Source organism: Neopelma chrysocephalum, unplaced genomic scaffold, assembly GCF_003984885.1.
Source record: "Neopelma chrysocephalum unplaced genomic scaffold, ASM398488v2 Primary Assembly neopelma1_22b, whole genome shotgun sequence".
Lineage (NCBI taxonomy): Eukaryota > Metazoa > Chordata > Aves > Passeriformes > Pipridae > Neopelma > Neopelma chrysocephalum.
In genome coordinates, this window is record NW_020897690.1 from 28,573,648 (window position 1) to 28,591,556 (window position 17,909).

At 42.5% G+C, this 17,909-nt stretch overlaps 1 protein-coding gene across 15 annotated transcripts in view; it reads right to left on the reverse strand.

The window, feature by feature from the left end:
- Nucleotides 1-196: 196 nt before the first annotated feature.
- Nucleotides 197-17,909, reverse strand: part of RNF152 (ring finger protein 152) — a 43,913-nt gene continuing 26,200 nt past the window's right edge. For 6 of the 15 annotated variants that reach the window (XM_027682203.1, XM_027682246.1, XM_027682253.1 and 3 more), the window contains exon 2: nucleotides 197-4,777. In XM_027682203.1, coding sequence (XP_027538004.1) covers nucleotides 3,980-4,591 — 612 coding nt within the window. In that variant the 5' untranslated portion in view covers nucleotides 4,592-4,777 and the 3' untranslated portion in view covers nucleotides 197-3,979. The other 9 variants (XM_027682166.1, XM_027682159.1, XM_027682149.1 and 6 more) reach the window with 7 other exon arrangements.

A 17,909-nucleotide genomic window follows, 5' to 3' on the forward strand; every position in this document is an offset into this window, starting at 1 on the left:
CAGTAGTCATCAGCTATAATTCCATATTCCACCATAATTAAAATATGAATGGCCTTTTACTATTTACCACAACCCATACTTTGCCTTAAAACGCTGACTGTTGAATTTCAGCCACCCCCTTGTAAAATATGGATCAAGTCTGCCAAATTCCCTTCCATGCTCTTCATTTGATGACAAAATAACAGAGGCACCATAATTCACTTGCTATCATTCTTTTCTTGCTAATGTTTTATTCAGACTGAGCTTCATTAATAAAGATGAAACTTTGGACTCATGACTGCTCCATGTTTACAAAACATACAGGCTCCTTTACATCTTGGTTAAGCATGAACAATCACTGCACACACAATTTCCTAAAAAAATCCTGCATACCAAAATTGCATATTTTGAATTTTTAAAATTCACTAAACAAAATTTCACTGAGTGAACCCTAAAGTCTGTTTGCCAGCAAAGCACAAGTCAACAATGGATATTGGGACCATCCAGGAAAAAAACTTAAGCTCGACTCCAACACATACATCCTTCCCATTAAACAAGCAAATAAATACACATTCATACAGAGTAATGTGCTCTAAAAATGCAGGTGCACATTTTAGAATAAGTTTTGGTTTCTCAAACAGTATGTGTCACAGTAATTTTCCATCCTTCTTTTTGGTGGAACTGGGCAGTGATTTCTTACTGGACACCAGAGAACAAAAATTAACCCGGAACCTGATGATTTTGACACAAGTTCAAATACGTTTCTCCATAGAGGAAAAATTACAAAGACAAGATTGTCTTTTAAAGATAATAATAATAATTAAAAAAAAAAGAATAGCAGTATCGCTTTTTAATGCCAGGTATTGAACCAAAGAATGGGACAAACTGCACTGCATTTTTAAAGTAGTATGACTATTGACATACTTGAGAAACATTTTAATACTGTACATTACAACAAACTATTTAGTTCACTTCTACACAAGTCAGCAAAAAAGCTAGGTGATCTAACATGTATGGCAGCTGAAAATTTAAAATGATAGTCACAGTCTAAAGCCAGAACAAAAACTTTTCCAGAACTCCTATTTATAAAAAGGAATGAACATACACACCATGCGCATACACGCAGGCAAAAATCTTGAGGTTTTACTTATTGCTCTTACACAAGGCTGAAAGCAGGCAAATGTCTGGATCAGAAATTAGGTCAAACATGCATTTCAGCAGGCACAAGTACAGGAAGTTCGTATTAACGAAACAATGCACTGTGTTACGTAGTACAGGATGGTATTCTGCTAATATAATATTCACGTCATTAATACCGGATAAACTCCAGGTCTGCCTGTTGTATAATGTGTTATGCAGTGTGGTATTTTAACCTAATTTCTGATTCCTCTTTCATTCTGCACCTTCCATATAGGGATGAAGAGGGCAGTTTTCAAGACAGCCATTCTTTGCAAACCTCGGCCTCAAGAGCTTCAGTCGGGCAGGCATGGCTGGAAGGAGGCAACGTTACCGCCACTGTATTGCCAGGACCTGCTCTTTGATTGCCTTGCATTTTTGCGTATTCACGGACAACTCACATAACCAAATACAGAAGCTGGTGCAAAATGCATCAGTGCTGTTCTGGGAGCATCTTTCACCTATGCCATATGCTCCTGGTACACCCAGCAATTGCAACAGAGTAAGGCAGTAGAGGGTCGAGTCCTGTATCTGGTCACTTCCTCCAGAGTCTTATAAAAGGCAGGATTTCTTTGTGAACTGGCTTTCCTTTACACAATAAGCAGCGTAGCATGGATATCAGTAGAAATCTGGCTACCTACTGGCAACAAGAGACTTGCACGTTCACAAGACACATTTGGGAACACCTGCTGTTCCCTACTGCAACCAAATGAAACATGCTGCAGAGAGGTGTCCATGTAATCACAATGCTCACAAGCCAGGTTCAAGCCATACTGCAACTGGGCCTTGCACAAAAAAAGGCATTGAATGTGTTATCTGAAGATTTTTTTTTTTGCTGTGCTATGCATACATATGACAGTAGATAAAAATCAGCACAATGGTTCCTCTCCGTACATGACCAAACACACACCATAACAACTAAGCACCGTATATTCTATTCATCCGTTAACAGGAATCAAGGAAGCAAATGGCGGTTTAGGAACAGAGAAGGAAAGAAATCCACCATGTAGTTAGAGGTATGTTCCTGACAGAAGTCTTAGCTGAGAATGTTTATTGTGAACCAGCAACTGGATTTTGTGACATAACCAGAAACCCAAGGACATCTATGGGGCAAACTTGGGCACTGAATAGTCAAAACTGTGTTATAATATGGCCTTGAGCAATCTCTAAATATTAGAAACAGCAGTAGGTAGATGACAAGAGGACACACTTCAAAGGTTATGCTTTGTACTTGCAAAAAGCAGCAGTGCAAATCAACAGATTTTTCTGTCTTCTTAAAGGTCTGTCATGTGCCCCTTGATCCAATCCCTAAACCTCACACAAATTTAAGCATTCAGACTTGCAAATACCCAAATTCACACTGAGCTCTATTTTACTTATGAGCAGTACTACTAAAGCTAGTGGGACTGCTTAAAGCAAGGCGCTATCGCAGTGAACATTCAGGAATTTGCCTCTTCCCAAGAAGTGAACTGCAAATCACTGGGGTGTCATGACACTCACAGGGAGACACTTCTTGTGGTTTGTTTTTTTTTTCAAATCTGTCCTTATGAACATCAACATTTACAAGACCGAAATAGGGGAATAGGCTCCATTATGCTCACCCAGACATTCTGACACCAGGACAGCCACAGTGGTTTAGGAGGGGTAGCCCACCCATACAAGGTTAGGTTGGTCTGGGTTCTCCTCCCAGATAACTCTTCATCACTGTCTCTTACTAGATGATCGCATCATTTGGGATGGTGAAGCTTCCTTAGAGCAACTCCTCTGTCACACCATTCATAGGTGCACAGTTGCATCTTCTGGGAAAGAGGGAGGCAAAATAGGTCTAAATTATGTACAAATATTTAAGAAAACCCAACCTCTAGAAAAAGAAAATTAAGAACAATGTGCTATCACATCCTTTCAGGAGTCCTAAGACTTCTCATGATCTATTTCTTCACTAATGGCTATGGAGGCCAGGTCATCAGGAAGTCTGCCAGACTGGAAGTAAAACAGCATGTCCAATGTTTATCATGCAAAGCCATCCTTCGTAAGAAGCCAGGTAGGCAGAACTGTTTTGGCTGTATTTTTAGGTATTCCTGCTAGCCCACTTTGCTTCCCTTCTTGGGAGCTCCTTCAAATAAAAGACGCTGGAAGTGCCACTTCCCTGTAGTTGGAAAACAATAGGGAAAAACAGAGAGACAAAAAAAACAGACACCAGGGAAGGAAATGATTGCTTGTAAAATGCTTCCTTTTAAAAACTATTTTACAACTCCCTAACTTGGTTTAATTAATGTGCAGTTTAAAACATATAAAATGCCTTACCAGCTAAACGATTTCTTGGTTTTACAAGTCTGTCTCCCTCCCCCCATTAAAAAATGACACATGCGTGGACTGGTATTGAACACCTCGTACAGTTGCGCGCCAGTTCTCATTTAATTCTACATGGAGCAGTTTTGATTTTAATCTACTGTGTTTAAAGAAGAGCCCATACTGTATACTTCACAGTATAACCAGCTACACAGAGGTCTTTAATCTCATAACACAATAAAAAAGATCACTGTAAAGTTGCAGTCCCTTTGATAAATGATTATGGTGACGCATGCAGTCCTCCTCAGTGCCACTGCCACCAGACACAGGACGTGATTTTCTCCATGGGCTGCCGAGAGGCCTGACACCACACCGCCAGGAGCCGCAGCCGGGCCGGCACACCACTGCCCCGGTGCACAGTGTTCTGCAGTCACTGGAGAAAGCTGCAGTGAATTGTCTCGCTCCACACCACCACCACCACCACCACTGACCCAACCCAACCCAACCCCCGGGGGAGCACAGCCCCCTCCCCGCCTCAGCCGCAGGAGATCACTGTGAAGCGCTTGGAAATGCATGACATGTTGTGGAGGACGATGCCTAGGAGAAAGACCAGGACGCAGGCCACCAGGATCACAGTGCACACCCCAGACCAGGTGGAGCTTTTCACAGCACCTCTCCGGTCCGGCTCCTCCGCTCCCACCTCGGCGGAAAGGCCGCCCTGCAGCGGCTGCTGCTCTGTGGGGATCGTCACCACTGTCAGGGACTTCTGTTGGCTGCCAGGCAGGAGGCGGCAGCCAATGTCTCCTGGCAGGAGCGCCCTCTCCTTGGAGAGGGGCAAGGGCAGCATGTAGCACCCATTGCTGGGGAGTTTGATGAAGACAGGGGTGTGCTCCGAGGTGTGGGGGATCGCGATGACGGCGATCACCTCGGGGTCATCAGGCAGCTGTGACACAGAGTACCCCGGAGGCAGCTTGGTGATCCCGCGGCACCACGGGCAGCGCAGGTCCTTCTGGCTGGTCCTCATTTGTTGCAGGCACACGGAGCAGCAGGTGTGCTTGCAGTCCAGCAGCTTGGGCCGCCGGCGGGGGCTGTAGTAGTTGAAGCAAATCTGGCACTCCAGCAGAGAGTCCTGGGACAGGGTCTCCATGGTGGCCAGCACAGGAAAGCCTTGTGATGAGCCTCACTCTGAAACCCCGTAGGCAAGGGGTAGCAGCCTTCCCACCACTTCTCCTCAGGGCAGCACCCGCCTTCCTGACGCTGCTTCTCCTCAGGACAACACTGGGCAGCGGCTATGGAGAGTACAGGAAAGCCTCTGGCCTGAACCTTTCAGTACCTGAGACAAACAGGAAAAATGTGAAGGAAAAGGTTACTCATAGGAACCAGTGGGAACAAGAGTCTAGCTAAGGGAGAATGAAAACCAGCGCTGACCTTGTTATCTGGTGGGAGAAACAACTTTGCAATCTTTAGCTAAAAAGCATCTTCCCACTGCCTTCACCAAACAGCCTAGTGGAAAACCTTCAGGTCAGTCATCACTAGGTCTCTCTTTTTTTTTCTCCAATTTCCCTGCAAACAAATTGCCATCAACCCACCAGTCTGCCTCTCCAGTTATATTTATGTCTGTAACAGAGGTGGCTGTAGTTCACTAGCCAGGTCCTTCAGCAACTCCCTCCTGCCATATTTTCAGGACTTTTCAGCTCTTCCTGCACCATAACAATTGTTCTCATTTAATCCTTTAAACCCCTGAGGATTTTTAGCTATTTGGCTCAACTGCTAAGTCTGCATGAAAGGTGGGGGAAAGAAAAAGTATGTTTAAATGGAAACATTTCCACAAGCTCCTGAACTCATGCCTGTGCTTGAATGAGCAACCAAGTAACTATATTGAAACACCTACATTTGCACATAATGAAAAGGAATGGTATTATTTTCAATCAAATTAACTGTTTGCCTAGTTACACAAGCAGCTTGTTGAACACGGCCCCTGAAACATAAACCTTCTCACTGATGAAAACCTCACCTGAGGCAAAAAGCTCTGTTTAGACCCAGGACCACTGAACGCCATGAAAAACAATCTGATAATGCACTGAATTAAAAGCAAATTGTTATTAACTTGTTCTAAACTATGCCTTATAAAGGGATTCCTTCTATAATTCCCATTTCCCCACTTATCACTTACAGCTTTGCAAAAAAATGCATGTGTGTTTACTTTCACAGTGTGTTGTTTAGCTTTGTTTGATTTTAGTCACTCCAACATGATTAATATGAAGAGGTGACATTTTTACAACACTTTACATTGCCTTCCTTGCTGAATTTGAAGAAGTATCAGCCTGAAATTGCATCCAGAAAATATGATAAAGAAAACCCAAAATATTTGCATGGTGACCTTTGGCCTTCTCTTGTTGCAATTTAACAGCCAAACTAGAGTTAAGAGGAATACAGCTGTCAGAGGACTGCTTCCTTTCCACACAGTAATGTCTTGCTCTTCTCCCCATATCGCAGCAACTAGGTTGCAACGTACTAATCGATGGGTTATGTCAGTAAAACAAATAACGTTGTTCAAAAAGAGAAGGCAGGCATAGCCGTGGGGTTTGCCATGCAGGACAGCACTCTGGACCACACTGTCCCATATCCTGCTTTTGGCAGCTACCAGTATTTGAATAGGGAAAACAAAATACACACCATCTCTTCACATGCTAACAACTGATATCACTGACACTGGCAGAACTAGCGCTGCTGATGATTTTGTAACAGCACTGGATTTTGGCTCACAAGATGCTTCAACAAACACTCACGGTAGGAGCTTCTGAAACACATATAAGAGCTGAAGGTGAAAATAGCACATGCCAAACATCTAAACAAGCTCTTCTAGGATGCTTTGCCTCAATGTGGCTCAGAGGCCACCGTTAGGAGAGACCCCTACCAGCATGAAGCCAGCATGGGTCCAGCAGCACCTGGTCTGCACCACCGCTGTACCACACAAGGCATTTCGGAGATACTCCACGTGCAGGGGATGCTGAACACTATTGCAGAAGGGGCTACACATCTGCTGCCTGTGTGCAGGCAACACCAAGGGAAAGTGGAAGAAAATGAGGAGTGGTTTCATCTTCTTTATTCTGTTCTAATGGGGACATTACTATCTCCATAGCCCTATGGTACAGGCACATACAAAGGAAGACTGTCAGAAATGGGCAGACACACTAATAGACTAACACGCAGCTGAGAAAGAAAAATGGAAGAGAGCTATCCACAATGCTGGGCAATTCCCAGTTGAAAAAAAAACATTAAGAGACAAAGGCCAGATTAGAAATTAGTTACAGGAACTCAGGAAGGAACCACTGAAACCATCAGATCTAGTTTGCAGTCACAAGCAACCCAGGAGGTTTATATTTTGGACAGAAGTATCCATATAAAATCTTCACAGTTACGCACTGAAGTCAAAGTTGAGCTCAGACATTACAAGACACAACTCTTACTTGCTGTATCTGCAAATCTATTTTTAAAAAATCCAGGTATAACAATACTGCAGTATTATTATGAGAAAAAGTCCCAGTGCCTAGAAATTCAGAAATTAAGGCTTATCATAAATGGCCTGGGCTAGAAACGATCTAAAAGATCATGTAGTTCCAAACCCCCTGCTGTGGGCAGGAACACCTTCCAGGAGACCAGGCTGTCAGAGCTCCATCTAGCCTGGCCTTGAAAACTTCCAGGGATGGGGCATCCCCAGTCTCTCTGGGCAACCTGTTCCAATGCCTCACCACCGTCACAGTAAAGAACTTTTTCCTAATATCTAATCTAAACCTACTCTCTTTCAGTTTAAAACCATTCCCTCTTGTTGTGTGACTACTCTGCCCAAAGACAAAGTGGAAGTACTCCTTCTGCAGATGTAAATCAGTATCTCTGCATAGAAGTTCTGCCCTCCACATTTTGGATGTCAGTGAATTGGCTGTGGAAGTTCTCTGACCTCATTTAGCCATCATCTACAACCATCTCACTCCACTAACAATGGTAAAGGTAAAACAGTTTCTATTGATGTGAATATGATTGGGACCAAGATAATTTTTCTGACCACATCCCTCGTGCCTGTCCCAGTGACATCCTTAGAAGTAGAAGTAGAAGATTAGTGCTAGGAGAGAATGAGATGAAGAAGCTGGAACTGAAGAATAAAACACAAGTCACTTCCAGGCAAATAGTGCCCTAATGAAAAAGAAGAAAACCCATCCCAACAAGATCTAAGCTGCTTTGAATGCTAAGCAATGCTATGAAGCATTTCTCCAGAAGGTCAACATTTTAAAGCATTAGTGCAACGAACCGGAAGAAAAAGGAAAAGAATAGTGACAAATTAAAAGGTTAAAATAGAGCTCACCACCTATATGACATAAATTGTTCATATTTTCCCAAAATGTTTCAAATAATAAATAATCAGAAGTGTACTGTGCCTGGTAAATAGTAACAACCAGTAAGCAGAGAGATTAGGATGATTCCTTCAGAACATGACTAAAGACAAGTTAAAAAGTAGCCACAGCCATCTAACCCCTTGGCCTTTGCTGACACTGCTTTGTTCAAAGGTTGGACACGTAGCTTCATGGGTGCAATATAACTTTATTTCCAACCACAATCCTCTTGCATTCTGCCTCAGCTCAGTTTGAATACAGAAGAAAGTCAAGCCATCATCTACAGTCAGAATCAAACTGCATTATTATCTATTTGATAAATTTTGCCACAAATAGTTAGGAAGGAAAAAGCCATGGAAGCTCTCTCAGTACTCTTCTACCACTTCACTTTAATAACTGTACCAAGAGGAGCACATCTCTTGGACAGGGGACTGAACTCTCTGGTTTGTGTTCAATGCACCCTCGCACCAGCTGAAGGTAGTGAGCTGTCACAAGTGAACCATCTCGCTCAGAGCTTACTCAGACTGGACTCTTTGTGCTTCAAGCATGAAGACCAAGAGCCAGCCAGGTTGCATGAGGGCACTGCTGACATCAACCATCAGCCAAAACCACTGCTGCGTCATTATTTGCTCTCTTCACACAGTGACGCCCAAGGCAGGCAAGGGGACTGTTGACAGGAAAACAGAGGTGGAGGGAAGCAGCAAATAGTGTCAGGTATATCTGCAGGTCTCTGCAAAGAGACTGTGTGTATGTACGTGTGGATAAGGGTGTGTATGTGGAAGTAGGGGCTGGGTAGTACAACAGTGAAATCACACACACAGACAAGCAACTGCAGCTGCAAGTGACCCTGCCTGGCACAAACCTGACAGCAACTGGAAGCTCTTCAGGGCTGAGGTTTACCTAGTAACACAAATAAAAACTAACTGGATATGAAAATCCACAGGCTCCAAAACTCATGTGTCAGAAAGGTGCAGCTGAAGTAAAGGAAGCAAGAAGAGATAAGCCATGAAAAGAAGCATCAGGAGATCTCTCTGCCTCCCCCACACCCTCTTTCCCTGGCTGTGCATCTGCCCAATATCCATAAGGTTGCCACTGGCAAGCAAGGGAAGAGTTTCACAAGCAGTTACAGAGACACGGGGAGGAATCTGCAAAGCTGATGACACCAGCAGCAGAAAGTCAAAGTAAAGCCAGGTGCTTGAGAGCATGGCACAAAGGTCCTCCCTGCAGATTTGGGCTGTCCTCTGCACAAGCCACGAGATTTTAAGATTTGAGAAATGATGGTATGACTCAAGACCAATAAATCTCTGGAGAATAAAACAGGTATTTCAGCTGTTTGTCAGTCATGATATCTGTTCTGTTAGTACCTTGTTGGAGGCCACGGATGACCCCCAAGTTCTCTTTGTTGGGGTGAGCAGGAAGCCAAGAATGCCAAGGCATTCTGCTCCTTACTCTTCAAGAAGCAGAAGGTGCATTTGTTGCTCTTGCTATTCGTAGCTTCCCAGTACAGTGTAAAGAGGTGCTGCAGGAGGTGAACAGATGAAGTTTGCTGTAGATGTGACAGTGAGAGGAAGAAAGGACAGGTTTGCTCTGCACAAACCCTAACTATAAACTGGTCCCCAGCTGGCCAGGTCAGAAAAAAACGCTATTTTTGGAACACAGAGCAAAGGGAGACATTGGACATCCATGACGGAAGCTGTACAAAAAGTCAGAGGAAAGAGTCATTAATGGCAAGTCTTTGCACAGAGACATGATATTTTTTCTTTGTAAGGACAGCTCCAGTGATATTGAGCCTTGAAGGGGTGCTGCCTTGACTGAAGGACTCAGAACTATCTTCATACACACTTTCTAACTTACTAGGGCCCAAAATTATATTAACTTGAAAGCCCCAAAAATATACTTTAATGATGCCTTGTGAATCTAATTCACAGAAGACTAAACAGCGTATCATATTTTGAAAGACTGGCTTTGAGGCATGCTGACGTAGTCAACTGATCACCGAGAGAAAGCCTCAAAAACTTTGCACAGACTTACGCACGGATTTAGGTATGATCTACTTGCTACACCAAGGTTACAACAGACTTCCAGTAAGGCAGTGCATTGACGATACTTCACCTTTCTCAAGGAAGGTTCATTACGTAAACTCCCCAAACACATTAAGAATTCTTTGACAGTATTACTGAGTATGTATGATTTATGATGAAGAAAGATTCATTCATTTCAGGTGCCCTTAGGCTGTTATGTAGATGGGGTGAGGAGGGAGTGCTGTTCTCAATAGGGGAACTAATTACAAGAATCATCTGCTCACAGATATGGAAGGAAATGTGTGCTACAGTCACTTCAAATGAGGAGGAAGGAACATATTTAATATTTGGAAGCATTTTTGCTACAATAATTCAGCATCCATGAATGTTTTTCACAAATTCATGTTTGGACAAAACACTCCAGGGCTACTGCAAATGCCCAGGGCGTACTACCTGTTTTCCCCTGAATATCCTTCACTAAATGGTCCTATTTATTTTTAGGCTGTTCTGTAGCACTAATTACCATAGTAACTGAGAGCAGCACAACGATTAATTAATTTATTCATCACAATACCCTTGTTAAGAGAGAAGTATTATCATCATTATATTCTTTCATCACCTAAGAAAAGAAGTGCTGAGAGATGAAGTAATTGGTCCAAGGTCAAGCAAGCACCACCCAGATTGCCTCAAAGTTCCTGGACAACTTCATCACAGCTTCACTTTTCACCTTATGCGCCACGGAGTAAAGGTGACAGATTTCTTTTCTGCAGTAAAGCTCAGAAACCCACTTGTTTCTCTCCATCTCCTTCAGCTGGCAGCATCCCCATGTTACGCCTGAGATTTTTGGGGGGCTGTCATTTAACATATCAGCTTTTCCACAGATCATGAAAAACATGACAGCCTGTGATCCAGAAGCCAAGTATGTCCATGGACACAGATCATCCACCACTAAGAGACTATACGCATTTTGAGGGACATAAAAACAACAGTAAGACAAAGTAAATCCATTCTTCTCTCCAGAATTATTTATTTTCTAGGAATCTTCCTCTAAGCCAGGCAGCCTACACCCACCATGTTTTCCATTTAATTATTCACAATTGTACAGAAATATTGCAGAACAAAAGTGTTTTAATTTATCCAAAGCCTTTGCCAGTGCAAGCTGTCACTACTCTTTTAGCTTTAGTCCAGCCCTTGCCAAGATGAGTATCAGCTACACAGGCCCAAGGTGCATAAAGCCGCAAAAAGTAAAGCTAAGTGAAACTAAAATATATGAGCCTACCAGCACCAGGGGATTCATGCTGATGGAGAGACAATCTGCTACGGATGATCCCGACGGCACACATCAAACAGGACACCAGTTGTCCTGCCTCTTTGGCAGCTGAGCAATCGGTGGTGGATCATGAAAAAGGAGCCTAGTTGCAAGGTATCATTCCACAGCATTTACCTTAGAAATTGTCATCAGCCAGCCCCAGCAAGAGGAGACAGAGGCAGAAAGGTCACCTACAGGAATGCAGATGTAGAAGTTTATAGTTTTAGAGCAAAAACAGATCAGCTGAAAACACCAGCCTTTGGTGTTTAAAGATAACAGAGAGAGACTCACATGCTGCTCCATGTTCCTTCTCACATCACCAGCTGCACTGCTCTCTCCTTTTATCTGCAAACTTTGACACATCCACATTCCCTGCCTTACAAAGACCTTATTTTGGTCAAATATGACCAGGATAAGCTGCACTTTGTTCCAACAGCAAACACTACTAATCACCTGCAACACGCCAGGTCAGCAAACATTTCTTAATCCTAAGGGAAAACAGTCCAGCTATGCTCATCAGACAGTTTCACATCAGATGCTTTACCAGTGAAAAACACTATTTGAAATTAAAATATTCTACAGAAATATGCCTATTTCTGACACACAGAGACAGAAAGCAAACAGCTTTCCAGCCCACCCAGCCTGTCAGCAGCCCTCCGTGCAGGTCATCCTGGAGCAGGTGGGAGCATGACCTGCTCCTCACCAGCCAAACTCTGACATGTCTGCACATTTTTGACAACATCACTTGTCAAGTTGCCCCAGAACTCTGGTTTCCTAAATCTCCCAGACTCCCTCCAGCCTGGCAGAGCAAGTGGGATCCCCAGCTGCAGCTCGGTCCTGCTAGAAGAATTGTGAAGGTACTCCTTACCACTCCTGCTGTCTCTTAAGTTCTAGCATATCTCTTCCTGCATGAGGGGATAGGATGACTGTAGTCCTAAAACAACCCAAATCTGAAAATTGCCCAGCATAGGATATTAAAAGGTTTCTCACAATTTGCAAATAAATAAAATCTCCAGCATTCAAAGTATCCTAAGGGATGATGCTATAGCCCACCCTGAGCACAAGACTTGCAGGGCCATTAGCAGTTTTGTTTGTTGCTCTTAATTATGCCTGACTCATTCCTAAACCCCATGGTGAGAGGAATTAAAAGTCAGCTTTTACCACTACCAAGTGAGAGATCCATTTGCCATTCAAATGGACATCAAAAGGAATGGGGGTGGAAGGTTTGGCATGAAGAGAATTCTACCTCTCACCCCCCCCAAATGAAAGCACCAGTAGTTATTTATGACCAGAACATAAGAGTCAAGTGGTTACATAGTTGGCAAAGACAGATTTAGAAGCTGCTTCCCTAACTTAAAGTAAGATCACAATTTAAGTCGTTGAGGCCAAAATCCCACAATTACCAGAGGAGCTATAGGTGCTAAACTCGTGCTCAATAACAGCTTTTCAATGCAACATAACATCTTCTTTCTAAGGGATTTTCATTTATGGCAACATGACAAAATTCTGTGACACTCAAACTGCTGAGAGAGGTATGAAGCACCTGATCACTTAAATTACAAATTTCACTCTCCCATGAGAGCTTTATGCTTCATGTGCCACTGATAGAATTTGTCTGATACCTAAATAGAAACTTAATTAAAAGATTCTTCCCTCCCTCCCCTGAGGATCTGGTATTAGACTTACAAAATACACCATCCAAAAAAAATTAATTTTAAATAAAACTCAAATGCAGACTTTTCTCACTGATACAGGTCAGTGGGTGATTGAGTGTGGAACAGCTTGAATTAGTCTATTAAGACACTCGTCTATAATTAGAGGAGAGAGTGCTACTGCTCTCTGAGGTCATTCAGTGGGTTTAGATAAAACTGGGACAAAACCTACCTGCCTATGGGCCCAAACAGCAAGGAAAGGAATTGCTACTCACATATTCAGATACTGCCTATACAATGCGAAAAATGAAAACTCAATTTCACACTTACCTCATGAAACAAAAGTCCTTCAAATGAGAGTTTTAATTGTTGCGACTGCTCTGTGCTCCCACTTTGTACACCCCCCACCTGCTTAACATGTTTCATGCTCTCTGCGCTCACGCAGTGCAGCTTCCTGAGGACATGACTGTGAGACCCACATCACTGAACAGCTACCTTCACACGGCTGCTCTCAAGGGCTGGGATGGTCTGGGGTTTGTTTTCTTGGGGTGTGGGAAGGGGTTGTTTCTTTTTTTCCTTCAGAAAAAAATGGGAAAAATAGCACAACAGACCAATGGGAATCAAAGTTTTACCTCCTTTTACACTGAGATGGACGGGATTAAGAAACCAGAAAATATTTTATTAGAAGCCACACAACGATAAGTAAGGAAATTCTCTTCTTTCATAGACTACAATAAGTAGAATAAAGTCTGAAGGAGATTAGAAGGGCAGGGGGTGGTTTTTTCATCTTTTTACCTTTGTCCTGAAAATTGCAAAGTGGGCAGTACAAAGGAGTAAAGCCCTCTGTTTATCAACAGAGAATGTGTAACAGCTGTGCTAACGCAGAACCACCACTTCCAAGAGTTTATCTTCACAAGAGAGTGGAAGATAGCCAACTAATATGCCTCCTCAAGGTCAATAGCTATGTCATTTCGTAATGCAGACAAATCATGGTCTTCATCTGATAAGCACTACAGCTACTCCAGGTCACAGCTCTGGTCATTTTGGTTTGCAGACTACACCAAAAGGAACTGGAACTGATCCAAAAGCTCCTTTCTTATTGGAAACTAATCATTCACCGTGTAACATTCTGTCAGCTAATAATATTAATACCACTCTCACTTCCTGAATTTTGGGAACAGTCCAATTCTCATGGCAAATATGGATCACAAGCAGAGTTAGATCAAGCCTGAACTGCATACATATTGATGATTTCCTATTTCATGATTTATCTCTCTGTCTTTACACCAGTAAAATCCTCCAAAAATATTTAGCAGGCTATACCAGAGAAATAATTTCTTCGCCATACCGGATAAATAATTTCTTCCAATACTTTTCCAAACCACATGTTTCTACCCGTGACTGTAAACACTCCACAAGCTCCAGTTCAGACAAATTATGAAGCACATGACCTGACATTAGCCACTGAAGTTAATGGGACGACACAGACTCTTGAGGTCAGTTGCACATTCACATATTTAGCACACTATCCATCATCACAACCAATACAGAACCTGGCGCCAGCAGCTGCAGGCAGATCAAGGTAATTTCCAAGTGCTGACACCTTTGCTTCCCCTACACCACCCTGGGTTTCCATGAAACACGTGACCTGAGGAAACACAACCCAACCTTCCCAGAAGAGCTGCAACTAAACAAACTGGTTTCACATCAACTACCCCAACCAGCTCCCCATTGCCACTCAAAGCCCCAGTACTACCAGGTAAAACGTCAGATTAGTGGTGACGCAACAAATTTATACCAGGACAGGCTCTCTGGTCTCTCCATGCCCATGGGCATGCCCATGACAGAAACAGGAAGACTCCCATGGATAGAATTCTAGAACAAAGCCTAGAACAGAGTGAGGGGATTTGCACTGGTTTCTCTCTCATACGAAGCAGCACAGTTTGCAGACAGAAGTAGTCTTGCAGCTAAGCAAAGCAGTGTTCTCAAGGGCAATGATCATAACTCAGGTTAGCACTACCACAACCCTCTCTTGGTGGGCTGAGATAAATTACAGCTCTGGGACACTGGGCTCAAAGCTGCAGAGCTGCTAGCCTCTCTGCTACGGTAGCCATGATGCAATGGGGACCGGCAATTGGCTGCTCGAATGCTCAGGCAGAGGAAGATAAACTGTTCTTGCCCCCATTATATGAAATCTACTGTTGCTCTTCTTCACAGAGATAGTATTCAGTTCCAAGAGCCACTCACCTTCTGTAGCTGCAAGAAGTTTATCAGACCTGCCAAGCTTTATAAAGCTGAATTTCATTCTTTACAGTGAGCTTCAAAATTTGTGCCAGACGTCACCCATCATACTTCTGCCAGTCAAAGTCTGGCGGCTTTTGAAACATCCTTGTGTGAAAATACCATCCATTTGGCAGCACTTAACTAATAGCTTACAGCATTTCTGCTGTATGAAGGAGTGTAAATACTCGGAAAGGACTGTGTTATGCTACATTAGAGCAAAACAATCAAAATGAAGCAAACTGCTTTACCTCTTAATTTTGTGCCTAGTTCTGCAGTCCTTTCAATGCAGCAGCAGAACAAACTTAGTCAAGGTAACTAGCATAATATTGCTAATGCTGAAACCTTCATCACAATCCCAATAGTCTATAGCCACAGTGAGTTCTAGGCTCACAGGATTATGGATAATCAATTCAATACTCAGTAAAAAGAGGGCTGCTAGCATCATTTTTCTGAAGAAAAGCCTGAAAATATGAACTTCAGAAGCCCCAAATCCCAGTTAGGTAGGACCCCTAATCAGGCTCTGATTTGTAAGCCAGCCTAATGATTTCTGCATGAGAGTTAGAGCTAACTAAAAAAATGAAGTTTTGAGGTGAACAAATTAATTCATTGGCAGTTTCAGATCAAATTAAGCAAATACTTTCTCCTTAGGCAAAAGCGGAAATTTCCATTAAAATGTCAGCTCATTTCAACTTTCATTTCAATTTGACTGTTTTCTTTCAGAAGAATAAATTTATAAAAAGGTAACGGAAAGGGTAAACAAAGCTTTTTGCACTAACTCTGGAATAGTTTTGCTTCTGATGTGATCAGCCACTGAGTGAGCCAGAAGTATCTCTTACATAGCTCTACTGCTAAATGTGGAACGCTTAAGTCTAGCAATACACTTAGTCTAACAAAAGCAAATTAGATAAATACACTCTGACTATGAGCTGTAGTTTCATAGAAGCGCATTTTCAAAGATTGTTACTCAGGTTTTTTGGTTGTTGGCTTAAAAAAAAAAATACACAACATGGGACAGTTTTCAACAGACAAGTTACATTTCATGATGTGACCAAAAGCTGAAGAGGACTACGTGGTCAATAGGACTGCTGGTTTCTACAAGTGTTTTTTGTTAAAGATCTAAAGGATCTTACATTGAAAGGGCAGGTGGTTAAGGGATTTCTTAAAAAAAAAAAAAAAAGTCATGCTCATCCCAGTGTTCCCTAGAGCACATCCCAAAATCATTAGTTACTTTTCAAGACTTACATCGCACAAGCCTCACCACTTATTTCCACCTTGAAATCTGTGTTCAGTTCTGGGCTCCTCATTACAAGAAGGACATTGATGTGCAGAGAAGGGCAATTGGGCTAGTGAAGAGTCTGGAGCAAAAGTCTGATGAAGAGTGGCTGGGGGACCTGGGATTGTTTAGCCTGGGGAAAAGGAGGCTCAAGGGAGACTGTATCACTCTCTACAACTACCTGAAAGGAGGCTGTAGCGAGGTGGGGGTCAATCTCTTCTTCCAAGTAACAACTGACAGGATGACAGGAAACGGCCTCAAGTTGCACCAGAGAAGGTTTACATCAGATGTTAGAAAAAATTTGTTCACAAAAAGGGTTGTCAAGCATTGGAACAAGCTGCCCAGGGAAGTAGTGGAGTCATTGGAGGTATTTAAAAGATGTGTCAATCTGGCAACTGGGAACATGGTTTAGCAGTGAACATGGCAGTGCTGAGTTAACGGTTGGACTCGATGATCTTAAAGGCCTCTTCCAACCTAACCAATTCTGTGGTTCTCTTCCATGCAACATCACACAGAATAGCAGTTAAGAACCAAAGAGGTGCCTTAGGGACTGCTCAAAGAAAGGGGAAAATGCAAGAAGTCTGCGTTGTCATTCTAGAAGGTGTTGCACTGGAAGAGATTATCTAAGAAGATATGGTGTACATACACACAGCTTTATGGATCTATGCAGGATTGAATGAGATTCCACTCAGTTGAGTTCTTTCTGTTATAGTATTATAACTGTGTACAATTTTACAGTGGCACGCTGAACATTGGAAACTTCAATGCACACAACTAAACCAATGCCAAAGGAACCACACTGACTTGCGGCCACTAAGGATTTGACACACAGACAGAAAAATCAGTGTTACAAAACAGAAGCAAAAATTGCCTCTTTTCTACTGCCAAAACAAGCTCTTGACTAGGATGAAAAAATGTTCAGCTCCAGATCTAGATTTACATTGTGCCACAAAGTACAACATCCCTTGCTTTCCCGCCAAAAGGTTTTCAGAATTATTTAGTTTACTGATATAATTGTTACTTTTTAGAGTTGAGTCAGTGTTTTCCTAACTTTTGCTTCACTGTCAGGTGTCTTTCACTGTAATGATTGCTGCTTTTGGTTTTTTTCTGCCAACCACAGAAATGATCAAAACATATTACTAAAGCGAGACATAAAGAAAAAATTGCTTCATATTTTGCCAAATAACAGCACGGATTGGATAAATCATTTTCTATTTTTTAAACCACTCCTTCACACTGTGCTCTGTATTTTTTAAGCAGTGAAGCCTCTGCCAGTTACTTTCATGCCGGGTTTGTATAACACCTGCCAGAGTGTGGTCTTTGCCAACAAAGATCCTTAAGTGCCATGACAATTAAAAAAACTAATGTAAATATCAATACAAATAATTAGCACGCTTATTCTTATTACTAACATTCACGTTCTTTGCTCAGAGCTCTCATCTTCTGGAGCAGCTGCCTCTAGAAAAAAGAGCGAAAAGACCAAGTGCCAGCAGGTGGCACTCCAGAATATAAACCATTAAGCACCAGGGCTCGCAAGAT